This window comes from Pituophis catenifer, unplaced genomic scaffold, assembly GCF_029215685.1.
Source record: "Pituophis catenifer annectens isolate HBS135680 unplaced genomic scaffold, rPitCat1.0.hap2 SCAF_3, whole genome shotgun sequence".
Classification (NCBI taxonomy): Eukaryota; Metazoa; Chordata; class Lepidosauria; order Squamata; family Colubridae; genus Pituophis; species Pituophis catenifer.
In genome coordinates this window covers 103,371,355-103,398,303 of record NW_027256883.1, presented here as the reverse complement: position 1 = coordinate 103,398,303, position 26,949 = coordinate 103,371,355, and the positions used below count along the sequence as shown (strand labels likewise).

At 42.5% G+C, this 26,949-nt stretch overlaps 2 protein-coding genes and 1 pseudogene across 3 annotated transcripts in view; 2 read left to right on the top strand and 1 right to left on the bottom strand.

Moving 5' to 3' along the window:
* The window catches only part of PDE4DIP (phosphodiesterase 4D interacting protein), a 142,335-nt gene extending 116,654 nt beyond the window's left edge, over positions 1-25,681 (top strand). The window contains exons 19-20 of one of the 2 annotated variants that reach the window (XM_070940879.1): positions 9,463-9,677; positions 25,597-25,681. In XM_070940879.1, coding sequence (XP_070796980.1) covers positions 9,463-9,677; positions 25,597-25,621 — 240 coding nt within the window. In that variant the 3' untranslated portion in view covers positions 25,622-25,681. Of the gene's footprint in view, positions 1-8,557; positions 8,800-9,462; positions 9,678-25,596 lie in introns of those variants that run through there. The other variant, XM_070940878.1, reaches the window with a different exon arrangement.
* Positions 22,452-23,129, bottom strand: LOC139313891 (thiopurine S-methyltransferase pseudogene; annotated as a pseudogene).
* Positions 25,634-26,949, top strand: part of LOC139314899 (myomegalin-like) — a 115,351-nt gene continuing 114,035 nt past the window's right edge. Inside the window, exon 1 of the mRNA XM_070940881.1 lies at positions 25,634-25,737. Within this exon, the coding sequence (XP_070796982.1) occupies positions 25,703-25,737 (35 nt within the window). The 5' untranslated portion in view covers positions 25,634-25,702. The remainder of the gene's footprint in view (positions 25,738-26,949) is intronic.

The following is a 26,949-nucleotide window of genomic DNA, read 5'->3' as shown; positions in this document are numbered from 1 at the left end:
ATGCAATGTGAAAGATAGATTGGTTTAAATGTGAAAATAACTGAAATTGTGATATAAAATTGAAATGTTAGTAAACAGAAATAATTAATTGATGTGGAAATAAATTAGGAATTAAAGAAAATAAGAGGTGGAAGGTTAATTGAGTTAAAAGCTTTCATGGTAAAAATGGAATAAGTTGAAATACATTGTTAATAATTTAAAAATGGGATGGGGATTTTGAGAAATATATATAATAATGGAAGAAAAAATCAGAGTCGCCTGGATACCATAGAGGAAAATATTGAATTGAAAAAGAATACAGCAATGGAAAGAAATGGCAAGAAGGAGTAGAGGGATAGAAGGAGGGGAGAAGTGAGGAAGGAGAGTGAGGAATAGAACAAAGGGAAAAAGAGAAGAAGGGAGGGGAAATAAGAGTAGGAGAGAAGGTTAGAAAGGGAGGAAGAAAGGGGGAGGGGGAGAAAGGAAGGGGAAGTAGAGAAGGAGAAGGAGAGGAGGAAAGAAGAAAGCAGGAAAGGATAAAAGAAGGGAGGGAAGGGAAAGAGAGAAGAAGAAAGATTGTTGTAAAATAAAAAAGATGAAATGGTAAAAGGGCTACTCCGAACATGTATAAATTTATTAGGATGAAGAATGAATTAATATGAACGTGAAAAGAAAATATATATGATTAATAATAAAGAAATTAGAATTTAAGGGCAGAAGAAGATGTTCTTTATACAATAAGCATAGAAGTATTAAGATAAGATAAAAAAAGGATGGAAAAATATTTTGGCAGAAATTGTAACTATGTAAAATGTATTTGGGGATGATAAGTTGTATAAAATATAATATGGTCAATACTCTGTTCATAAGATATGTGGGGGGGGTGGTGAAAAAAAACAAATCACTAAAACTTGATTTTAAAAAAAGAGAATAGATCGATAACCATCCGTATTATGTTATTCCCCTGACTCTCCGGCAGGTCTATGATGAAGTCCATGGCTATCTGTTGCCACGATTGGACTGGAGCTGCCACTGGCTGTAAGAGACCGGGAGGTTTCCCAGGCCGGGCTTTCATGGTGTTATACACAGCATAGCCACATACATACTCCTCTATGTCTTTCTTCATGTGTGGTCACCAGTACTGTCGATTCGTCAAATGTAAGGTTTTTAGAAACCCGAAATGACCGGCTGGATGAACGTCATTGCAATGTTGTAACATGTTCAACCGCATGGTACCAGGCACATAAAGCTTGGATCCCTTCCAGGCAAATCCCTCCCTCTGTGTTAGCCATGTTTGGTTCCCTTGGAACCACGGATCAATGGTGAGGGCTTCCTGGATAGCCCGGGGTATATTCTCGTCCGGGGAGCACTGTGTGGACGCTGCGATGGGGATGCCTGATGGTTGTTGGGCTGATTTGGCAGGGATTATTGCCTGGACTATCTCCTCTTGCCCACTGTCGTACTGTGGCTTCCTGGACAAGGCATCCACTAGGATGTTTTTCCCCCCTGGGATGTATTTCAACCAGAAGTTAAACCTCCAGAAATACAGCGCCAACCGGACCTGTTTTGGGGACAGCCTGCATGGGGCCTGGAGGGCCTCCACATTGTTGTGGTCCGTCCACACCTCAAAGGGGATACTTTTCCCCTCCAGTAAGTGCCTCCATGTCAACAAGGCCCACCAAACCGCAAATGCCTCCTTCTCCCATATGGGCCAGTTGCGTTTGGTGTCGTTTAATTTCCGTGACGTATACGCACATGGTTGGAAGTCCTCCTTATTAACCTGTAGGAGAACCACTCCCACCGCCACCTCGCTGGCATCTGCCAACACTATAAAGGGTTCTGATGGGTCTGGGTGCTTCAGCACTGGCTCCTTCACAAACAGGGGCTTCAACAGTTCAAAGGCCCACTGACAATCAGTCGTCTGTACGACTGGACACCCCGGATGGGGCTTCTTGGTTAGATGTTCTGTTCTCAACAGATTGATTAGTGGACACGCCACTCGGGCAAAGGACAATATGAACTGGCGGTAGAAATTAACAAACCCCAAAAAGCTTTGTAGCTGTTTCCATGTTGTGGGGGCTTGCCAGTCCAATACTGTCTTGACCTTAGTGGGGTCCATTTCCATGCCTTTTGGTGATATCCAGAACCCAAGATAGTCTAAGGTTCTTTTATGGAACTCACACTTGGAGAATTTTTTTTTATTAAAAAGTTTTATCAAATATTACAACAATTTTTTCCCCATCCCTCCTCCCCCCCCTTCCCTCCTCCACCCACCACCCATCCCCCATCCCCCCTCTCCCTCCAACCCCCCTCCCCCCACCCCGGACTTCCCAGAGCAAATACAGGGTATAATATTTAACAAACATAAACTAAAATATGCTAACTTTCTGTAGGCTCTTAATTCCCTCTTGCTCTTTAACTCCCCTTTCAACTAAAAAAACATAATTCAAAAAGAAAAAGTTGATTTCATTCATAAGCTATTTGAAGCTTTTTAGTCCGATATTTGTTTTGAATATAGTCAATCCATCTTCTCCATTCCAATATATATCTTTCATTTGAATGGTCCTTCAAATACGCTGAAATTTTGGCCATCTCTGCTAAGTTCACTACTTTTAATGTCCATTCTTCAATAGTAGGCAAGTCTTCCTTCTTCCAATACTGCACCACCAAAAGTCTGGCTGCTGTTATTAAATTTAAAATCAACTTAGTCTCTATAACAGTACAATCTGTAATTATATCTAACAAGAAGAACTGTGGAGTAAATTTTATCTTCTTTTTGAGAATATTTTGAATAATTCACCATATTTTTATCCAAAATGCCTTAATTTTTTTACATGTCCACCATATCTGATAATACGTGGCATCATCACATTCACATCTCCAACACTTGGGTTGCACACTTGGATACATACAGGCTAGCTTTTTAGGATCTAGATGCCATCTATAAAACATAGGTTCCAGACGGAGCTTGGGCCAATTCCTGAGGTTCTGGCTCACGCCTCGACTGGAGACCTAGTGGCCGCCTGGGATAGGGCGGCCGCTGGGGCCCTGGATCGAGTCGTGCCTTTGCGGCCTCTGACCCGGCGCGGATCTCGCCTGGCTCCTTGGTTTACCGAGGAGCTGAGGGAGATGAAGCGCCGGAAAAGACGCCTAGAGAGTAGTTGGAGAGCTAGTCTTTCTGAATCGGACCAGACACTGGTTAGATCCCATATTAGGACTTACCTAGTGGCAATAAAAGCAGCAAAATGTACGCATTTTGCTGCTCTTATTGCGTCATCAGATAATCACCCGGCCGCCCTGTTTAGGGTGACCCGCTCCCTGCTCCACCAGGAAGCGCGGGAGGACCCCTTGGAGGGAAGAGCCAAGGACTTTGTTCAGTATCTGTATGACAAAATCACTCAGATTCGGGAAGGTCTGGACTCTGACTGGGTAGATCCAGCGAGAGTGACGGAGGCAGGTCTTGAGACTGTTATCTGGGATGAGTTTGATCCTGTGACCCCAGATGACGTGGACAGGATTCTGGGTAGATTGAACGCGACCACATGTTTGTTGGACCCGTGTCCCTCCTGGTTAGTGCTGGCTTCCCGGGAGGTGACGCGAGGCTGGCTCCAGGGGATTATAAATGCTTCATTGGGTGAGGGTGTCTTCCCCGCCGCCCTTAAGGAGGCGGTGGTGAGGCCCCTCCTCAAGAAGCCTTCCCTGGACCCGGCAATATTGGCTAATTATCGTCCAGTCTCCAACCTTCGTTTTGTGGCGAAGGTTGTTGAGAGTGTGGTTGCGGGACAGCTTCCCCAGTACCTGGATGAAGCGTCGTATCTGGATCCGTTCCAGTCGGGTTTCAGGCCTGGATACAGCACGGAAACGGCATTGGTCGCGTGGGTTGATGATCTCTGGAGGGCTCGGGACAGGGGCTGCTCCTCTGTCCTGGTCCTGTTAGATCTCTCAGCGGCTTTTGATACCATCGACCATGGTATCATGCTGCACCGGTTGGAAGAGTTGGGGATGGGAGGCACCGTACTAAGGTGGTTCTCCTCCTTTCTCTCCGACCGGTCGCAGTCTGTGTTGACAGGGGGGCAGAGGTCGACCCCAAGGCCCCTCATATGTGGGGTGCCGCAGGGATCGGTCCTCTCGCCCCTTTTGTTCAACATTTATGTAAAGCTGCTGGGTGAGATCATCCGTGGTTTTGGGGTGAAGTACCATCAGTACGCGGATGACACCCAGCTGTACATCTCCACCCCGGACCACCCCAACGATGCCCTTGAAGTGATGTCCCAGTGCCTGGAGGCCGTACGGATCTGGATGGGGAGGAAGAGCTCAACCCATCCAAGACCGAGTGGCTGTGGTTTCCGACGTCCCGATATAGTCAGCTAATGCCATCGCTGACTATTGGGGGCGAATCATTGGCCCCCACGGATAGGGCTCGCAACTTGGGTGTCCTCCTGGATTCACGGCTGTCGTTAGAAGAGCATGTGACGGCCGTATCCGGGAGGATTTTTCATCAGGTTCGCCTGATCCGCCAGTTGCGTCCCTATCTAGATCGGGACTCCCTACACACAGTCACTCATGCCCTCGTTACTTCTCGTCTGGACTACTGCAACGCTCTCTACATGGGGCTCCCCTTGAGGTGCACTCGGAGGCTCCAACTGGCGCAGAGTGCGGCCGCGCGGGTGGTGATGGGAGCGACATGGAGTTCCCATGTGACACCTCTCCTGCGCGAGCTGCACTGGCTCCCGGTGGTCTTCCGAGTGCGCTTCAAGGTTCTGGTTATCACCTTTAAAGCGCTCCATGGCTTAGGACCTGGTTATTTACGGGACCGCCTGCTACCACCAATAGCCTCCTACCGGCCAGTACACTCCCATAGAGAGGGGCTCCTCCGGGTGCCGTCAGCCAAACAATGTTGGCTGTCGGCCCCTAGGGGGAGAGCCTTCTCTGTGGGGGCACCTACGATTTGGAACGAGCTCCCCCCGGAGATACGTGGGATCCCGGATCTGCGCACCTTCCGCCGCGCGCTTAAGACTTTTCTATTTTATCAAGCTGGCCTGGCCTAAATCTTCCCCCTTTTTAAATGTGGAAATTTTAAATTTTTAAATTTTAAATTCGTCTTTTTATAGGGGTATGGGTAAGGCATTTTAAATTGGGGAGCCATTTTAGATTTAATTCTGTTTTAAACGTATTTTAATTGTTTATATTGTATGTTTTTAACTTTGGCTGTTCACCGCCCCGAGTCCTTCGGGAGAGGGGGCGGTATAAAAATCTAATAAATAAATAAATAAATAAATAAATTTTATAAAAATTCTCTCTTAAGTTTTGAGCTTGTGTAAACTTCACATTTCTAATCCATATTTTTTCCCACGTTTCCATCATTATTGGTTCTTCAATATTTTGTGCCCACTTTATCATACAGTCCTTAACTAACTCCGTTTCTGAATCTATTTCTACCAATGCATTATACAACCTTTTTATATGCATTTGACTTTGATCTCTAACCTGTTTTACCAAGTTCTCCTCATTTTGCAAAATACCAATTTTCTGATCTTCTCTCCATCTAGCTTGCAACTGTACATATTGAAACCATGTTTGAATTTTCCTTTCTTCCCTTAGTTGGTTCAAAGATTTTAGTTGTAGCATACCTCTTTCCTTGTTAAGAAGCTCTTTGTATGTAATCACATCTTGTTTTTGCTCTACACTTATATTCTCTATCGAGTGTCTGGGTATTGCCCACATTGGTAACTTCTCGTTTAATTTATACTTATACTTTTTCCAGACACGCAATAAAGCATTCCTTAATATGTGACTTTTAAAAGTCTTATCCACTTTCTTATCATATAGTAAATAAGCATACCACCCGTAAACCAAATCATATCCCTCAATATTCAATATTCTTTCTTCTGCTGCACCCTGGTGTTATCCTCAAACTTCTCCTGGAAGGTGGACAGGAAAAGGCCCATGACCCCTAATTCTGCGGCGTGGTTGTTGTACAGATTGGCCACCCACTCAGTGACTTTCCCACCACCATGACTGCCACCATGACTGCCACCACCACCATGACCATATATCATTGGGATGTGTATAACCAGCTATATCTATCAAACTGGTTCAGCACCTGCCCAAGGAACAAGGCCACTTTCTCAGAGCTTCCATCAAACATTGTCCTCACTGCTGGAGAGTCCCATCTCCCCATGGATTTGGGGCTATGGCTTGTTGCTGGGCCAACTGGGAGGTTGGGTGTACGTCTCTCATAGCCTTGGGGTCTCTCGCCTTCCCCCACCACTGTTCGTAGGGGAACATGGCTTCTCTTGTCACCTCAAGGTTTGGCCGCTGGGCCACCCCTCCAGGCTTCTCCTGTGTGTCATATGGATGTCCCATGCCAGGCATCTTGAAATGGCAGGGCCCCCCCTCTGGCAGCTGGCCCTTGTGAAGGGTGAGTCCCCACCCCAGGCCCCTGCCAGACACTGCCACGGCCCTGCTCCCTAAAGCCATCCACCCCATACATCTCCTGCAACACTTCAATTGTTTGGTTGTCCACGGCCATGGAGTAACTCCAGTCATTGGAGATCCACTGCTCCCACCACTGGGTGAAATGTGCCCCCGATGGGGTGAGCAGCAGACCTTGGGGTGGAAGGGTCTGATAGTCCACAGTCCTGGAATTGCCCAACCACCAGTCCCTAGCTTCACCTTGTTCAGTCTCTGCCTGCAGGTGGCCATCCACAGGCTTCTGCCACCCTGAATGTTCCTTTGGCCTGACATCCACAGGTGCCTCCTCTGTTGGACCAGGTAGGGCCTCCAGTACAGTGACTTCCGTGGGAACTACTGACTCCTCGAGGTCAGCTGCCTCCTGTCACTGCGTTTTTGTATTTACCAGCTGAGCTCATTATTTCTGGACTGTCAGACTTTCCGTAGCTTGCCAAAATTTCTTATCAGTAACTGATACTACGCATGTCCGCATTCTTTCACATTGCTTCTCACTCTTTCCTTTGTTCTCTTGCCAGAAAGGTCCGGCTGAGAAATAGCTGGCACGAACTTTTGCAAAAATGTAACAATTAATTTTCTTAGTGAGGTGTTTTATTTTCTTTATAACAAATAAATGAGTTTTCTTAGAAGAAATATCTTTGGTTTTTGTTTTCTTAAAGTATACTTGCAAGGAAAGGTCTCGATCCTCCCCTCGTAATCAGGGTGTTTATCCCAAAAGCAGAATGGGATTAATCAACGCCCTGACACCTCCAACCCTGGCACCATACCTTCAGCCATGGTAGTTGTAAGGGAGCCCTAACAATTCTGTCAGGTTCCAAAAAGGAAGGAAAGAATCCAAACTCAAACCTGGTTTGTTACTTCTTGTTTTACTCCCCTTCTGGCACAAACTGACAATCACAAACTCAAAGGAATATCTTGCTACTTGCCCGTGCTCCCTACCACCTTTTAAACACTAAGCACCAAACCACCCACTCACGTGCACAGCTCCCTCCCACGTGCTCCAGAATTGAGAAGAAATCACCATCTGCCTGCCTTCAGGCCCATCCTCCTCAGCACTCTGCCCAATGAAGTCCTTAAGGGAGGACTGGTCATCAACTGAGTGGCCAATCCAGGACAGTCAAGGAGAGTGATGGCTGCCTCCCGGCTGCTGCCGCACCATCCTTGATGATGTCATCACTGCGTGACCACCTCTCAGCTGTTCGGTGGCCACGTGGCCTGCTCCCAGCATGTACATGGCAGGCTGGCTCATCCCGGTGTTGCCAGTGTGTCTCCGCCTCCCGGTGAGGTGGGTCCTGGCTTGGCGGTGAGGCTGGCGGCTCCTGATGGGGTGGACAGCATTGGCTGGTGGTGGCTGGGTTGGCAGCTGGCCGGCGATTTCAGGGTAGTGGCTTCCCACCAAATGGCAGCTCTGGGCTGGCCGGCATGCCAGAACTGACAGGAAAACTATTAAGCCTTAAAATATAGAAAGACCAGACTGGAATTTATAATACTGTGGAAAGTGACTTAAATCTTTAGATAATATCTTTTGATTACTGGAAGAATTACTGGAAGAATTTTATAAAGCAAAATAAACTTTTTGACTACTTGACAATCAGCTGTCAATATCTTTCACTTCAATGCTGAAAGTTAGAACTGGGGTGATACCTACTGGTGAAAAAAAGATATTATACTATTACATAGCTGGGAAAGACCTTGAAGGAACCCAGGATTGATAAGCAGAAGGTAAATAACACCTGGAAGATTGTTTTCTTGTTGCTTGGGACTAGGCAATGTTTCCTTTTTGGAACTTGCTAAACTTGGTGGATTATAAATACTGCTGGCTTTGCGAAACGGCTTGGAGACTGAGAGAACTGGTCTTTTTTTTTTTACTCTTAGCTTACAAATATTTTTGAAAGAGTGGGACTCAGTGGAATAGCTTGGAACTGTTTAGAGATTATGTGAAGTGACCTTTTCATTTACTGGATTGAATAACAGTGATCCTGGTGGATTTACACCAACTTTAGCAATCTCCAGGCCATTAAAGCAAAGACCAATAGATGCAATGTCACAACAGGGAAAAACAAATAGATTTCAAAAAGAAATAAAATGGATGCTTCAATCTATCCAGGAAGCTATGACAAAGAATTACAACGAGATGAAAAAAGACCTGGGGGAGATCAAGAAACAGATGCACAACATGGTTGTGCGATTAGGAAACCCTCAGCAAATGACAACAAAAAATGAACAAAGAACCCAAAGAATAGAAGAGAAACCAGAAGGAGCGGAGGAAAAAATAGAGGAGAAAAATCAACAATGGATACAAGCAGATAAAGATCTGGAAAGGCTAGTAATCATTCCTGAAATGAGAAGGTAGCTTACTCTTTAAACTGTCAAAATATAGAAGAGGAGAGAGAGGAAGATTTCCCAGAAGTGATGGAGTTGTGGGTTATGGGCTCCACATAGAAGTCATAGTGCTAACAGCCTCAGTCTTTGATATGATTTATCTAAACTAACAAAATTTCACCAGGGTTGACTATGTTTAACTTATTTTTTTATCCATTTTGATTTATTTATTTTAGCTTTTATTTTATTGCTATGTTTTTCTTTATATAAGGTTAGTTAATGACTGAAATAAAACTGATTGACTACAGTTTGTCTCTTAGGCAAATAATGTAGATTACAAAATATTGTTCTAGTCTTTGCTATTTCTTTTAATATTAATTGATGCTTCTCACTATTAAATTATGTAAAGTTTTTATGTAAATTATGTAAATTATGTAAATGCATTGAAGGCATTTTTTATTGCTAGAACTATGTATTTATATATTTATTTAACACCAAGACAGGGAACTGGTGGCACTCCCAGATGTTTCTGACATACAATATCAACCTCAGATGAGAATAGCCAGCAGCTGTAGTTTAGCAAAAACATGGACACCCCAAAATCCCCTATGCCTGATTTAGCCATTTGTTTTCAGAAGACTTAGATTATGTCATTAGGAATAACTTTTTTATTGTATCTGCACATTCTAGAATGTTAAGTGGGATATCGATGACAATCTGATGAGCCATTCCAGTTATCCTGCTCTACTGACTTTGAAGAGTGAAGGCAACCAGCAAGTGATGCTTCAGTCTCTGAAATTGATGGTTCAGCATGTTTTGGAACAGAAAAAGAAATTGGAAGAAGAGCTACAGGACTCTAAAGAGCAGATTGAGGAAGCTGGGTTCTCTTCCATTTCTCAGCTAAAGTAAGCCAAACTGACCTCAGAAAATATCTGGGCATCCAGCAGTCTAAGTTCTTATCAGGAGGCTCAATACATTTCACTATAGAAACATAAAAACTATTAGACTTGCCCCAGCTTGGGTCCTTAGGAAAGAAAGACCCTCAACTCCATTTAGTTGGAATGATAGGTACTTTTACTGAAGTTAAGGGGTTGCAGCAAAAGAAAGGCTAGAGATGAATATTCCTATGCAAAGATTACACTTCCCCCTGTCCTCAGCTCTCCCTTTTGACCAGTTCATTAATGTCCAATAGCATTCCATTCAGATGATTTGAAAATGGCTTGGCTGTTTGGTGCAACTCAGTGCCGTTTCACATTCTGTTCTCAGGCCAGGTGTCTTTTTTTTTTAAGTTTTTTTTATTTTTATTTTTCATAAACATACACAAACGTACAATCTCTTAGCCATTATTAATCATACATATTATCTTTTGATTTTCATATTTGTTCAGTCTTCCTTCTAAAATTTTAAAGTATGCTCGGGGTTGCTCTTCTACCATTCCATATCTTCCTTATTTCACAACAACCCTTCCTCTCCTTCTCCCCTCTTTCCCTTACCTTCCTTCTTCTATTCTTTTCCACTTTCTTCTGTCCTCCTCTTCTTCTCCTTCTCTACTTCCCCTTCCTTTCCTCCACTCCTCCCCTCTTCCTCCCTTTCTAACCTACTCTCCTACTCTTGTTTCCCCTTCCTTTCTTCCTCTCCTTTTCCCTTTCTTCTGTCCCTCATGTGACTGGGTGGGCATGGCCAATCTAGCAGTCCATTTTGCCAGTTTAGCAGTCCATTAAATAAATACACACAAATTAAACTTTAATTTGTTTTGTTCCTGGGGGTGTTTTATTTGCTTTTGTTTGCATATTGCTCTTTTGGTTGATTTTTCTTTTTACTAGATCATTTTTTAAGTTGTTCAGTAGTCTAGTGTCCACTTCAGGAAACTCAGTTTTGCAGCAATTCTCAGCCCCAAGGAGCTTACAATGAACAAGTCCCCCCCCCCCACCGCTCTTTCTTTCTCTATCTCCTTTCCACTATTTGAGCCCCTCTGGAGAAACTAAGATTTCAAGTACAACTAAAGTTTAGCTCTCAGGTACATTCAAAGACTTTTACCTGTTATATCAAAAGAAAGAAAAGTGTGCTAGAAGAGCAAATGGGAGGGGAAGAGAAACTAGGACATGGAATGCTTGATGGGTACAGAGATGAGACTGGTTCCTGGGGCATCTTCTACAGGATCCCCTTCAACTCTGGCAGTGCCCTGGGATACTTCGCTGAATTCCATTCCATTCCATTCCATTCCATTCCATTCCATTCCATTCCATCCTATTCCCATTCCCATTCCCATTCCCATTCCCATTCCATCCTATTGTTATTGCTGTTCCATTCCATTCCATCCTATTCTGTCCTATTTCCATTTCATTCCATTCTATTTGCATCACGGCAGTCTCAATCCACTTTTGGAATCTCGCTGGCTGCCCTGGAGCTTCCTCTACACATGCCGAATGCATGCAACGGGCTCAGACAAGGGCTCCACACGTCTGGCAGGCAGGATTGGACCAGGCAAGCATCGCTTGGAGCAGATCTGGCAAAGAAGCCCCAAGGTAGAGGCTGATCTGCCAGCCAACCAGTCCTTCCTGCCTCCCTCTCCAGAATCCATATCTTGAATAATGATCTACTATGCTCAGAATATAGCAGGCACCTCCTATGCTAGGTTTTTTGGGTCCAATTAGGTCTACAAACACTACCTCTAATGGATTTTTGGTTTTAAAACCATTAACACGGTTTGCTGGTGTAACCCTACTTTTCTGCTGACTACAGGCATTGCAATTTAGATATTTACTACATGCTTGTAGTTTTATCCCTTCAGATAACTGAACTGTTTTCTTTAACGTCCTGAAATTTAAATGCCCAAGTCTCCGGTGTAACAGATGAATACATTCATTATGTGGTTTAACATTCTTATAAACAGACTTAGACTTAGCCACCAATACTGGGTTATCCCTTAAAATAAATAAATCATTTTCTAAACTTGCAGTAACAACCTTGCCATCTTTCTCAATAAAACACTTATCATTTTTAAATGTTACTGTAAACCCAAATTGCAGTAATGATTTAACAGATAATAAATTGAATTTTAACCCAGAAATATATAACATAGGCAATGGTTCATTACTAAATGACCAATGAGCAACACCCTCTCCAGCTACCTTAACCTTCCAGCCATTAGCTAGTTTAACATGTTGGTTACTCTTCTCCATTTTAACAAAAATTTTTCTATTTCTAGAAATAGATTGAGAAGCACCAACAATTGGTGTTGGTGGTTGTCAACAACCCAACAATCCTGGTTAACATCAGTAATTGAACTGGATATAGCTAAATTACAACCCTTCTTGGGTCTAGTATTGTCCCTAACAGACATTTTCTTATTCTTACAATACTTGGCTATATGCCCTTTAGCCCCACAAGCAAAACAACGTTTTACAAAATAGGCAGTTGAATACATTTTTTCTTCTTTTGGTTGTTGCATTCTCAACTGATCCCTTTCTTGTCTTCTTTTGGATTCTTCCAATAAACTACCGATTATGCCAGCCAATGTCAGTTCATCTCTGGACAAAACCTCTAACGAAGAAACATAGTTATCATAACTATTGTCCAAAGAAGAAAGAATTATATAAACTTGTTGTAGTTCTGAGAAAACAAGTTCCTTTTCATGCAGCTCCTGGAAAATTCTGGTCATGGATTCCAAATGAGCCATCATATCTCCACCTTTAAGAAGATGTTGTTTAAATAATCTCCGTGTGAGATAAATATGAGCACCCACAGAGTCACGAACATATAGTCTCTTCAACTTGGTCCAACACCTAGCAGCAGACTCTTCGCCACGAATATGGACAAGCTGCTGGTCACCCAGTGTTAGTCCAATAATGCAAAGAGCTCATTCATTGTCTCTGTTAAACTTGGCTATTTTCTTCTCATCTTCCTCATCAGCAGGATTCCATGCTGTTACATCCGGTGGATTATTAACTACTTCCCACAGTCCTTCTCTACGCAAAAGTAGACTACATGTTGCAGACCAGGATACATAGTTTGTTCCATCCAGCCGGGTTATCATGGAAAAATTTGCTGCTTGTTCTAGTGCCATCTTCACTTGGCTTGTATATCACAAGCACAGTTTGTACTATTCACATCAACTCTCAGTTTAGCTTTTAACAATCCCTGTTAGTTATGGTTGGCTCTGGGCCCATAACCAATGTTAAGGATATTGTTGTTGTGTTACCAACCAGCAGAGTAAATGCATAAGGAAACGTTGCTGAGAGCAATGAATAAGAGATATGCAAACTGGTTTATCAAAAGCTTACTTTATAGTAGAAAAACAGTCTCATAGTCTTTAAACAAATTCCAAGTCTTTGCCATTTAAATCAGTCCAGTAGTTACAGAATCTTCTTACCCAACAAACAGTAGTTGGTTAGAATAACAAACTCACTCTGGTTCACAAACCACAATGGTAGCAGATCCATCAAACCATGATTAGCAGATAGCAACTCTTCACAATGGTAGCATATCACATCAGCTTCATACACAATGGCAGCATATCATAGCAGCAACTGAACACGTTTCAATACCTTGCTTAAATACTCTCACAACCAGTCATTGCCTAATTACAGCATGACTCAGCATTAAAGCCTTAAAGTTACACAATAGATATTCATATTAAAGTCACAGAACACATATATTGCCTGGACAACTTGTTAGTCTCAAACCATATCCTAACACTTATTATCAGGGGATGTCTTATTTTGGGAAAACAGGGTAGTTTAACAATGAGTCTAACAAGGCCCTTAGCTTAACTAAGGGGATCAATAGTTCTAGAGGCAGGGTGACTGGCTCGATCGGCCCACTTACCAGGGGTCATCTTTGAAGTCACTGTTGGATGGCACTGGGTCCTCTTCCGATGGATCGGAGTTCCCCCTCCAATCTTCTGGGAGGGTAGTACACTTCTCACAAGTCCAGTTTACATACGATTTTCCCTTTTGTGAGCTAAAGCAAATATGTCTTTCATCAGAGGTAGGGTAGGGTAGGTAAACGTTTTCAACATATATTTCATAAAGCTTGCAGTAATCAACACATAGACAAAGGGACCTGTCTTTCTTTTCCCTAAAAAGCACTGTGGTGACCATGTGTGATCTTGCCAGTTGTATAAACCCCCGCTTTATGTTTTTGTCTATGAATGTCTGGAGCTCCTTAAGCTCCTTCAGGATCATGGAGTACAACTTAGGTTTGGGTAATTTGGCCCCCAGCAGTGTCTCTATGGAGCAATCTGTGGGACAGTGAGGGGAGAGTGTCTCCAAGCCCTTCTCGCTGAAAACTTCCTGCAAGTCCCAATATTCCTTAGGTATCTGGAGGTTGGGGTTGGACCATTCCCTCATCACGGCCCCATTTCCCTTGTCATCTTTTTGCCTAGTGGTGCAGGGTTAGACATGGACAATCTCTTCTTGGGTACCCCCTAAGGTACCCTTCATCAAATCTTTAACTTGACAACATCTACTCCCTCCAGGGCTGGTTCTTGGACCCTCAGGGCCAGTTTCCCCAGTTTCTTAGTGGGGCCTGATGAGCCTTTCGAGTTGGGCATGTGGCTTGGCAATCAGTGGCTTGGTGCTTCTTTCCCACACTTGAAACAGCCACTGGAGCATTGGTATGGGATTGGCTCACATCCCACTTGCTTCAGGGCCTCTTTTTTCTCCACCCATGGCTGGGGCAGTTTCGGGATCGGACTAAGTCAATCTCAAGCCAGGACATACCATCTATGGAGGGTGTGCGGGGATGCAAGTGTTGTAGACATCAACATTCAGCCCATCCTGGAGACAGTATCAACATATCCTGTGGCTAATCAGTCAACCTGCATGCCATGTCTCAGAATTCCTGGGTGTAGGCTACTACTACAGTCATTAGCCCTGGCTTATAAATCTTGATCCTTGTTCTTGTTTTGTGATTGGCAAGGTGGCTCTTCAAATCACTTTCAGAGCACTGTCATGAAATTGTCAAAATAGTGCACCTGCAGGGCATCATCGTTGTGAAGGTTGACCATCCATTCCACTATAGTTCCTTCCAGAGTCATTGTCATGCACTGCACTCTGGCCCCTTCAGCTGGAAGATTGGCTCCATACTCCTGCATATAGGTACAGACTTGGGCCAGGAAGAACTCTAATTGTCTTGGATCTCCACTGAACTTCATTCCCAGGGCTAGTGGTCTGTGATTCCTTCTTCTTTGTGGGGCAGCCCAGGCTGGTGGCAGTGGCAGGGCTACTGGACTGGGTGCTGGCTGTGGTGATGGAGCCAGTGCCAGTGCTAGAGGTGCGGGTGCTGTAGCAGATGCAGCAGTGGGCGCAGATGCACCCTCGCCTGCCAGTGTGCTGCTTGGGTGACTGGTATGCCATCTGAGCTAGGCCTTCACATGTGCAGAGGTTGTCAAATGCACCCCTCAGGAATTCAATAGCTTGTTTCACCAGTGCACCATCATGATCCATTTCACCCAGGGTCACTTCATCTTCAATCTCCATGAAGATTCTCTCTGGCAGCTCCTGTGACTTCCCCATGTGAGGGTCACTCCAGAGAGTTTTTCCTCCCACTCATCCTTTTTTCTGATTCCCAGCAACCATCTAGTTCTCACAGGCTTCCACCTCTCCCAGCCATCTGTAGGGGAATCCCCTCCATGAGGTCTCACCATAGCTACAGCCTCCCTCTAGGGTTTGATCCCCTCCTGGTCAGTCTTGTGAGCTGACATCTGTTGCATAGTCCCTACAGTAGATGTGCTTCTCTGAGTTGACCGCTGTCACAGATCTAGCCTAATGTCAGGCTTGCCCTAGCTAAGATTCATAAAAAAGAAAGACCCTCAGCTCCATTTAGTTGGAATGATAGGTTTTTTTACTAAGGTTAAATAGTTGCAGCAAAAGAAAGGCTAGATCTGAATAGTCCCATGCAAAAATTACACTTTTCCCCTTTCCTTTGCCCTCCTCCTTTGACCAGTTCATCAATGTCCAATAGTGTGCTGTTCAAATGTTTCAAGAACAGCTTGGCTTTTTGGTGCCACTTGATGCAGTTCCACATTCTGTTCTCAGGCTAGGTGTCCTTGAAGAAGATGAGTATATTCCAGTCTTGCACCTCTGGATTCTGTTAAGACTGTCTCTCTCCCCCTCCCACTGTCCCATGGTCAGGTCAACTTCAGGGTTGACACCCACCCTTTATCTTTACATTCCCATCATTACTACTCTACATTCCCTTGCCCCTTCTCCCCCTCCCTATGACATGATGCCAGCAAAGTGTAGAAACTGCAGATGGCAGACCTGACAAAAACATTATTATATGGGGGGTGGGGAAAATCTGCATTAAACAAAAACTATGGCAGATCTGCCTAAAAAGATCTACATTAAGCCAGCCAGTAATGCTTTTGTTCTTATAGGAATATTGATTCAAGATTTCTTAATTCTTTCTAATTGTACATTTTTTCCTTTCTTCACACAAATTAGCCACAATAAAAGCACATCTGACAAAAAAAATTTGGGCAGGATAAAGGAAAGTCCTCAATAATCACAATCACTATGTTTGATGCAAAAACAGCACCAGCTACTCAAATGGAAATTTGAGACTGTGCATACAGTAGTGGCCAAAATTGTGAAAACTTTTTGGGAAAAGTGTATTTTCTAAAACTAGCTAATAACACATTTTTTTTAAAAAAAAAAGTACCATAAAATTATATATCAATGGAAAGATAATTTAATCAAGAATGTAATTTATTTATTTACTTATTTATTATTTATTATTTATTATTTATTATTTAGATTTGTATACCGCCCTTCTCCCGAAGGACTCAGGGCGGTGCACAGCCAAATTAAAATACATACAATACAAAATTTAAAATTATTTAAAAACAGAATTAAATCCAATTGGCTTCCCGAAATATTTAAAACCCATTACCCTTAAAATAACCCTTTTAAAATTTTAAGTCAGCCCAGCTTGCTGGAATAGGAAGGTCTTCAAAGCTCGACGGAAGGTCCGGAGGTCCGGGATTAGTCGTATTCCTGGGGGTAGCTCATTCCAGAGGGCGGGTGCCCCCACAGAGAAGCAATAATGTTTATGAAGGATTTGCTATTAGAATAGCAGTTACAGTATAAAGAAGAAATGTGAAACTTGTAGAAAAAACGACATATACAAAAATTATCACCATAGAAAAAACAAGATATACAAAAATTATCACCATGTCAATTAATATTGGGCAACCTTTAGCATCAATTACAGCCTTACAACGTCTTCCCATGGAGTGAACCAAGTCTTTTAGTTCTGCAGTTGTTATAATGTGAAACCAAGATTGAATGATTGCGTCTATTAACTGAGTTTTATTGCTGGGTTGCTTCTGACTAACAAGTTTCTTTAGTCGGCGCCATAGATTTTCAATTGGATTAAGGTCTGGGCTATTCCCAGGCCATTCCAGCAGTGGAATAAGATTATCTTGAAACTCCAAAAAAAAAAAAAATGGTGTTATTAGCCATCAAACCTCAAAAATACACTTTCCCCAAAAGGTTTCCACAATTTTGGCCACTACTGTACATATAACACAATAAATGTTTGAAGTAATTATTATAAAAAATAAAATGCATGTTTATATAATGCTTTCTTAAAGAGCTAAGTTGTTTCTGTGGAAATCTGAAGTAAAGTTAAAAAGAATTTATGAAAAATGACAACCCACAAGGTGTTCAGGTTTTGTAAATAAACCAAGCCCATGAACCAATGAGAAGGCAGAGAAATTTGATTACAATAGACATGACATGTTCAAAATGCCTTCCTTTCTTCCTCACAGAATTATAGGATTGAAAGGGACTTTGGAGGCTAGTCCAACCCCCTGCCCAGTGTGTGAATCCTCATACTATTCTGGACAAATGGCTATGCAGGCTTGAAAGCTTCCAGTGATGGGGCACCCATCTCTGGAAGGTTTTTACACTGCTTAATGGCTCTCCTTAATTCAAGTTTCATTTACCGCACTATAAATGGTTTCCACCCATTGGTTTTTTTATTTATCTCTGGGTATCCTGGGGGGTTAAAGCCACACCTTCCTCCTTGTGATAACCTCAGTATTAAAAGACTCAGTATAAAAAGATCATGTCACTTTTTAGCCTGCTCTTCTGAAAAACGAAACATAGTTTACATATAGTAGTTAGTTCATTTCACTGCTAGATTTTAGCTTCCAAGTACTTTATCATCTTTGTTGCTCTTTTCTGCACTCTTTCTAGTTCTTCTGTATCATTTTTGCACTGTGGTGACCAGAACTTGACACAAGTATGGTCTAATCAGTGCAGTATAGAGCAGTATTATCATATTCCATGATCTTGACATCATACCCTATTGATGCAGTCCAAAACTGCATTGGCTTTTTTGGGAGCTGTAGCACATTCCTGGTTGATCCTTAATTTGTAGTCTACCAAGACCCTCAGTTCTTTCTCACAAGTATTGATAAACCAGGTACCACCCATCTGTAGATCTGGTTTTTCTTGTCTACATATGTTACCATTGAATATTTTATTGGATAGACCCAATGTTTAAGTTTATCCAAATATTTTTGAATCTTGAGTCTATCTTCAGATGTATTACCAATTACTACCAGTTTTATGCCATCCATAATTTTTACAAACATGCTTGTTTTCCCTAGTGTCAGTCATTTTTGAAGAAGCTGGACCAGGGGTGAAATTCAGCAGGTTCTGACAGGTTCTGGAGAACCAGTAGTGGAAATTTTGAGTAATTCGAAGAACCGGCAAATACCACCTCTGGCTGGCCCCAGAGTGGGGTGGGAATAGAGATTTTGCAGTATCCTTCCCCTGGAGTAGGGTGGCAATGGAGATTTTGCAGTATCCTTCCCCTGCCACACCCACCAAGCCATGCCAACAAGCCACACCCACCCGCCATGCCCACAGAACTTGTAGTAAAAAAAATTGAATTTCACCACTGAGCTGGACAATACTGGATGGAGGGTCCACTAAATGTCTCCCTCTGTGTGGACATAAATCCATTAATAATCACATGTTAACTATACTTGTTCAACAGATTGTGAATCCATCTGATAATGGGATAATCTAGTTCACATTTTTCCAATTTATCAAGAAGGAGACTATTATTTTATCAAATGCCTTACTGAAATTGAAGTATACTGCATCTATAGCATTCCCTTGGTCCACTAATCTAATCATCTTGTCTAAAAAGACAATAGACAAATTACAAGCATTAACATTCACATATGTATAGGCCAGTGATGAAATCTAAAATTTGTTACTACCGATTCTGTGTGCATGGCTTGGTGGGGGGGGGGGGTAATGTGGGCATGGCCAATTTTTTTTTTTTTTACTTTTAAAACCATTTTTTCTACAAGGTTGTAAAAAAAATGCTTTCAAAAGGCTCTGACGATCCCAGCTGAGTTGCCTGATCGGCAGAGACTTTTTTCTTTTAAATGACAATCAGGCAACTCAGCTTGGATCGGCAGAGGCATTTAAAAGAAAAAAAGGGTTTTTTCCTTTTAAATGCCTCTGACAATCCAAGCTGAGTTGCCTGATCGGCAGAGCCTTTTTTTCTTTTAAATGCCTCTGCGATAAATTGATTTAAAAAGTCTATAACTATTTACGAGGATACAAATTAGAAGAAGAGGTGGTCAAAGAAAACATGATAACTTGGGCAAAGAATTTCAGCTACAATATTCAATTAGATAATTGGGAAAAACTATGGACAATATATTATAAATTAACAATGTCGGTACCATATAAGGAGAATCTGTACAAAATGTTCTACAGATGGCACCTCCCACCGGCCAGACTGGCAAGAATGTTTCCCAACACCTCTCCAACATGCTGGAAATGTAAACTTTATAAAGGAACCTACTATCACATGTGGTGGACCTGCCCCAAAACAAAACAATACTGGCAAATGATCAGAACACAAGTAGAAGAAATCACACAACGAAGATTAGAAATGAGGCCGGAAACCTTTCTTTAAGGTATAATAAATGGACAATATGAAAAGGAAATGAAATATTTAATCATTCATATAACAACAGCAGCACAAATAATTTTTGTACAAAATTGGAAGAATAGTGACACACCAACAGAAGATAGAGTGATTAGTAAAATCATGGAATGTGCAGAAATGGACAGACTCACAAAGGAACTACAAGATAAAGAAGAACACGACTACTATCTAGTATGGGAAAAGTGGTACACTTGGTTAGAAAATAGAAAATAGAAAAAAGAATAGGGAGCAACTGGAGTTACACAAACAGGAACATAAATCACTAACATAAGTTAACAGTGAATCATAAAGATAGATAGATGAGTAAGACCAAACATTATATGCGGGGGGTACTGATCCATATGAATTCTAAACATAAATCAAATCGACAAAGAAAAAGATTAGAATTGGAAGGAGAGATAAAGAAAAAAGAACAGTTGCTCATAAAAAACCCAACAGATGAAAAACTACAAGGAATTATAAAACTTTTGAAAGACCAATTTCAAATGCTCACAGTGGAACAAGCAGCAACTAATTTACAATTTGCGAAACATAATACATTTTGCAACGCTAATAAGCCGGGCAGGTGGTTAGCTTACATACTGAGGAAACAACAGAGTACTCGGACTATTGGCAGTATTGAGTATGGAGGGAAGGAAGTTTTTCAACAAAGACTAATCAAAGAAGCCTTCTTAGATTATTATAATAAATTATATGCCAAAGATGATATACAGAATGAATTTATAAATAAATATCTAGAAGAAAGGAGAGTTATGAAAATTTCTAGTGATCAAAAGGAAAGAACGAGCTTACCAATAACAGCTGAGGAGATTATTGTTGCTATTAAACAATTGAAAACAGCTAAAGCTCCAGGAACGGATGGTTTAGCTGCGGTGTATTATAAAACTTTACAAGCAGAAATGATTGAACATCTTAAAGACTTATTTTGTAGGGGGTAAAATACCCCCTTCATGGAAAGCAGCTTTTGTTTCTTTGATACCGAAAGAGGAAGTAGGTTCTATAAAACCAGAAAATTTTCTCTCCTGAATACGGATTATAAAAGTATTAGCCAACAGATTAATGCCAGTTATTCAAGAAGTGATTCATCATGATCAAGCAGGATTTATAGAAGGCAGATACATGAAGGATAATGTGAGGCAAATTATAGATTTATTGGAATATCTTGAGAAGAATAAACAGATCTCTGCAGTGTTGGTGTTTCTGGATGCGGAGAAGGCCTTTGATCGAGTGAATTGGAACTTTCTTTTAAAGACTTTAAAAAAGATGGATTTTGGGGATCAGTTCGTGCAGGTGGTTTCAGCAATTTATCAAGAGCAAACAGCACAAATTATCATTAATGGAAGCTTAACTACAAACTTCAGTATAGAAAAAGGGACAAGACAACGTTGTCCGTTATCCCCGTTGTTGTTTATTCTAACTCTAGAAGTCTTGTTGAACACAATACGGGACTCGAGCACTTTGAATGGAATAGTTATAAGGCAAGAGGATTACAGAACAAGGGCATTTGCAGATGATCTGGTTGTTACCCTAACACGGCTGATGGAATCAATAATTCAGATGAAAGACATTATAGAAGAGTATGGTATGGTATCAGGATTTAGATTGAATCAGAAAAAAACCAAGATGATAGTTAAAAATATGACAGTTGATCAAAAGAAGGAACTGGAAAGGAAGGCAGGCTTTGAAATAGTACCAAAGGTGAGATATCTAGGAGTTCAAGTTGCAGATTCAAATATAAAACTGTTCCAAAACAATTATGAGGTGTTGTGGCGAAAGGTACAAAAGGATATGGAAACTTGGAAAAAACTGCAGCTGTCTCTACTTGGAAGAATAGCAGCAGTTAAAATGAATGTTCTACCTAGATTTTTATTTTTGTTTCAAATGATTCCGGTGCTTAAAAGTGATAAACTTGGAATGGCAAAAAGGAGTGAATAAGTTTGTCTGGAATGAGAAAAAGCCAAGAGTTAAATTGAAAATTATGCAAGATGTTCGTGAAAGGGGTGGTCTTAAACTTCCAAACCTACGACTGTACTATGAAGCAGCAGCGTTGACAGAAGCAAGTGATTGGTTTGGAAGGACAAAGACTGGAATATTGAATATAGAGAGTTATGATCTTGAATTGGGTTGGCATGCATATTTATTCTATGAAAATAAAGTGGATAAAGTATTCAACAGCCATATGCTTAGAAACTCCTTGATGAGAGTATGGAAGAAGCACCGGTTCAAATGGGATTATAAAATACCGTTGTGGTTGGATCTTGGTCATATTATATGGAATATAAATATAAAGTCACTCGGGGGGGGTTATACAAAGAAGTACTTTTTAATGATGGGGGCAGATGGCAACTAAAGACATTAAATACACTGTTGGAAGAAGGGATTAATTTAACTTGGTTACAGTATAATCAACTTCAACTGAGATGGAGAGAAGATCAAAAAACTGGTTACTCGTTTTGTCTTGTTTGTACTTTTAAACAAATAAAAAAATTTTTTAAAAAAAATAACTCCCCCAAATTATAATTTCCATTTTAATAATGTAGTTTTATTTAAAAAGGCAAATTTCAAGAAACTTATCTCAGACATATTAGTAATAGAAGAAAGTATCTTGAGAATGATTGATCCTCAGACCATAAATATTATGGTGTCTGGCAACTAAGTGGTTCTCCTCATCCTCTGAGGGGTAGGTCTAGGAGTCATCTTGGTTCTTTCAATATGATCAAGTATAAAACCTCCCATAAATAATTTAAATCCCACTTCTTATGTTGCTTTTCCAAACCATAGACTTTTTCAGGACATTGAATCACAGTCTTTTCCAAATAAACTTTCCACATCTGAATCAGAAACATAGAATGCTAGACTTTTGTGTTTCCTTGCATCATATAACAAAGTAACTAGAAAATAGTGACACATCATGTTCATTAGTGATAGTTTCAACAGGCATAGGGTTCTCTTTCAGAAGGGTTAACAGCTATTAGAGATCCTCTGTCCCAAATCCCATCAAAATGACCAGTCACAGAGCTGGTCAAATCATACAAATTGCAACAATACAGACAAATATTCAGAGATGTGAATTTCAATAATTTAGCTCCAGTGATTTCTGTAACTATTTTTTCTGAAAATGTAAGATTTTGTTCTGTGAAAAAGTCCTTCAATGCACTTTCACTGATTTCCACACCAACCACATGGTTAGTCCCATGTCAGCTAAACATTTTATTTCAATAGCTTTCCCACAAAGTGGAAAAAATATTCTAAATTCCTTCCTGTCATTGAGAAAAAAAATCCAGGTATTTCTTCAGGAATTGATGTTCTTCTTTTTTATGAAATCCAATATTGTTTGTTTCCCAGTAATGTAGGCATTCTTTTTTGATCATCACTCGAATCCATTGTTACTTTGGATCATCATAATCTTCATTTCTAGAGGAGCTGGAATAATTTGCCATGATCTAGACAACCTGAGCAAAGAGTAATGGTGGGGACAAGGCAGCAACAGGAGAAGCACTCAGCTCCTTAATCCTCCAGAGACCATTTTCCTAATATTATTTATTTATTTATTTATTTAATTAAATTTTTATACCGCCCTTCTCCAAAGTAGGACTCAGGGCGGTGCACAGCCAAGGTAAAAAACAAGACATATATACAAACATGGTGAATCTAAAAAACTATTTAAAATAATTAAATGTTTTGGCCGAATTAAAACCATTTCCAATTTAAAATCAATTTAAAAATTAAAAAATTTGGTCAAGCCAGCCCAGCTTGTTGGAATAAATAGGTTTTTAGGGCCCGACGAAAAATCCGGAGGTCTGTTATTATGCGTAATTCTGGGGGGAGGGTGTTCCAGAGGGTAGGCGCCACCACAGAGAAGGCTCTCCCCCTGGGGGTCGCCAGCCGACATTGCCTGGCGGACGGCACCCTGAGGAGGCCCACTCTGTGTGAGCGTACTGGCCGGTGGGAGGCTATTGGTGGCAGAAGGCGGTCTCGTAAGTACCCCGGCCCTAAGCCATGGAGCGCTTTAAAGGTGGTCACCAACACCTTGAAGCGCACCCGGAAGACCACCGGGAGCCAGTGCAGCTCGCGCAGGAGAGGTGTCACGTGGGAGCGCCTCGTCGCCCCCATGATCCCCCGCGCGGCCGCGTTCTGGACCAGCTGGAGCCTCCGGGTGCACCCCAGGGGGAGCCCCATGTAGAGAGCGTTGCAGTAGTCCAGGCGGGAGGTGACGAGTGCCTGAGTGACTGTGCGTAGGGAGTCCCGATCTAGAAAGGGACGCAACTGGCGTATCAGGCGAACCTGATAAAAAGCCCCCCTGGCCACGGCCGTCAAATGATCTTCCAAGGACAGCCGTGCGTCCAGGAGGACGCCCAAGTTGCGAGCCCTCTCCGTGGGGGCGAGTGATTCACCCCCAATAGTCAGCGATGGCGTCAGCTGGCTATATCGGGACGCCGGAAGCCACAGCCACTCGGTCTTGGAGGGGTTGAGCTGGAGCCTGTTTCTCCCCATCCAGGCCCGCACGGCCTCCAGGCACTGGGGCAACACTTCAAGGGCATCATTGGGGTGGCCTGGGGTGGAGATATACAGCTGGGTGTCATCAGCGTATTGATGGAACTCCACCCCGAAGCCACGGATGATCTCACCCAGCGGCTTTACATAAATGTTGAACAGAAGGGGCGAGAGTACCGACCCTTGTGGCACCCCACAAGCAAGGTGCCTCGGGGTCGACCGCTGCCCCCCTGTCAACACAGATTGCGACCGGTCGGAGAGGTAGGAGGAGAACCACCGCAAAACGGTGCCTCCCACCCCCAACCCCGCCAACCGGTGCAACATGATACCATGGTCGATGGTATCAAAAGCCGCTGAGAGGTCTAACAGGACCAGGATAGAGGAATGACCCCTATCCCGGGCCCTCCAGAGATCATCCACCAATGCGACCAATGCCGTTTCCGTGCTGTGCCCAGGCCGGAAGCCGGACTGGAGCGGGTCTAGATAGACAGCTTCATCCAGGTACCGGGGAAGCTGTTGCGCCACCACACTCTCAACAACCTTCGCAACGAAGCGAAGGTTGGAGACTGGACGATAGTTCGCCAAAACAGCCGGATCCAGAGAGGGCTTCTTGAGGAGGGGCCTCACCACCGCTTCTTTCAAAGCGGCCGGCAGGACCCCCTCACCCAAAGAAGCGTTAACAATCATCTGGAGCCAGCCTCGCGTCACCTCCCGGGAGGCCAGTACCAACCAGGAGGGACACGGGTCCAATAAACATGTGGTCGCGTTCAGCCGTCCCAGGATCCTGTCCATGTCCTCGGGAGTCACAGGATCGAACTCCCCCCAGATAACACTCTCAAGACCTGCCTCAGTCATCCCGTCCGGACATACCCAGTCAGAGGCCAGCCCTTCTCGAATCTGAGCGATTTTGTCATACAGATATTGCACAAAATCCTCAGCTCGACCCTGCAAGGGGTCATCCCGCACTTCCAGATGGAGGAGGGAGCGGGTCACCCTAAACAGGGCGGCTGGGCGATTATCTGATGACGCGATAAGAGCGGCAAAATAGCTAGTTTTCGCCGCTTTTATCGCCACTAGGTAGGTCTTAATATGAGACCTCACCCGTGTTCGGTCAGATGCTAATACTAGCAGGCTCAGTAAGGTCTACTAAGGCTACTACAGGTAGACCTTGACTTACAACCACAGTTGAGCCCAAAATTGATGTTGCTAAGTGAGACATTTGTTCATTGAGTTTTCCCCATTTTAAAATCTTTCTTGCGACAGTTAATTGAACCCTTGCAGTTCTTAAGTTAATAATATGGTTGTTAAAGTGAACCTGGTTTAACGATTGTCTTTACTTGTCAGAAGGTCACAAAAGGTAATTACATGATCCTGGGACACTGCAACCATCATAAGTTGCCAACTATCTGAATTTTGTGAGTCAGTTGCCAACTGTCTGAATTTTGACCACATGATCAGAGGTGGGATTCAGCCGGACCATTTCAGGTGAACTGGTTGTTAAATTTTTGTGTAGTTCAGAGAACCAACTAATCACACCAGTGGCTGGCCCCACCCACCCTGCCCCTCCGCTCCCAGTTACTCCATATCTCGCCTTGCCTGCCTTGGAACAGCATAGCAGCTGCTGTTCTCTGGCTCCCTCACTCACTAGCTCACTTGCCTTGACCACGTAGCCCCCACAGCCCAGCCCACTTGCCTGCTTTTGCTCCGGCCTCCCACACAACCCAGATCCCTGCCTGTCTAGTGAGCCTTCCTTTGCTTCTTTGCCGGTGGGAACAGCCTGTTACAGGGCCTTCCTCAGGCTCCCCCAGCCTGTTACAGGTTAAAATGGAGGGTCCCTGGGCCCAATCCATCCCTCCCCACTCCATTTCCCATGTGTTACTGTACTTGGTGAGCTACATGGCAGAGAAGCCAACATCTTTTATTTAGAAGCCAGTGAAGAACATGAGATGCAAGGAAAACAGCTTTCCCCATCTGAATAAAAGACTTTGGCTTCTCTGCTATAAGGGCCTGCAGCCTTAGTTTGGACCCAGTCTGGTCAGGCTTAGTTTGGGCCCAATCTGCTGGCTGCTGACTGGCTAGTTCAAGTGAGCAGTTTCAGGGATTGGGGCGTGGCAGTTCAGCCCGATGAGACAAAGGAAGCAACCTCCCCTTTGATTGGCTGCTGCCAATCATTTTAGCCATTTTTTCCAAGTTTTTTACTTTTTTATTTTTTATAAAGATATCAAATCAATGCGTGAACAGTATGGCACCTGGGTGTTATACATTCTAAAACAAATAAAACTAATCAGGTTAATCATGATAATTACATTCAATCTGCTTATGTATTTCTAATAATAATACACACTTGTATTAAGTTATAGTCTACCATTGTTCAATTATTCCATGTTTTCTCTTGTTATTACCTTCATTTTATGATATAAAAATGTATACACTAATATTCCCCCTTCTCTTGTTTGTATCACTTATTCTAACTTTTAATCATATCACCCTTTATTAAGATACTTTTTCTTTCTTATCTAACCTCTAATCACCTACCTAAAAAAAAGAAGGAAAAAAAGGAAAAGAGAGAGAGAAAAGGAAAAGCAACTGAGAACAAAAACAAAAAAGAGAAATCATCCATCCATCATCTTTTGCCTGCTTCAATACTTTAATTGCTATGCTTTAAAAGAAAGATAAGAAAAAGGAAACGTAAATAAA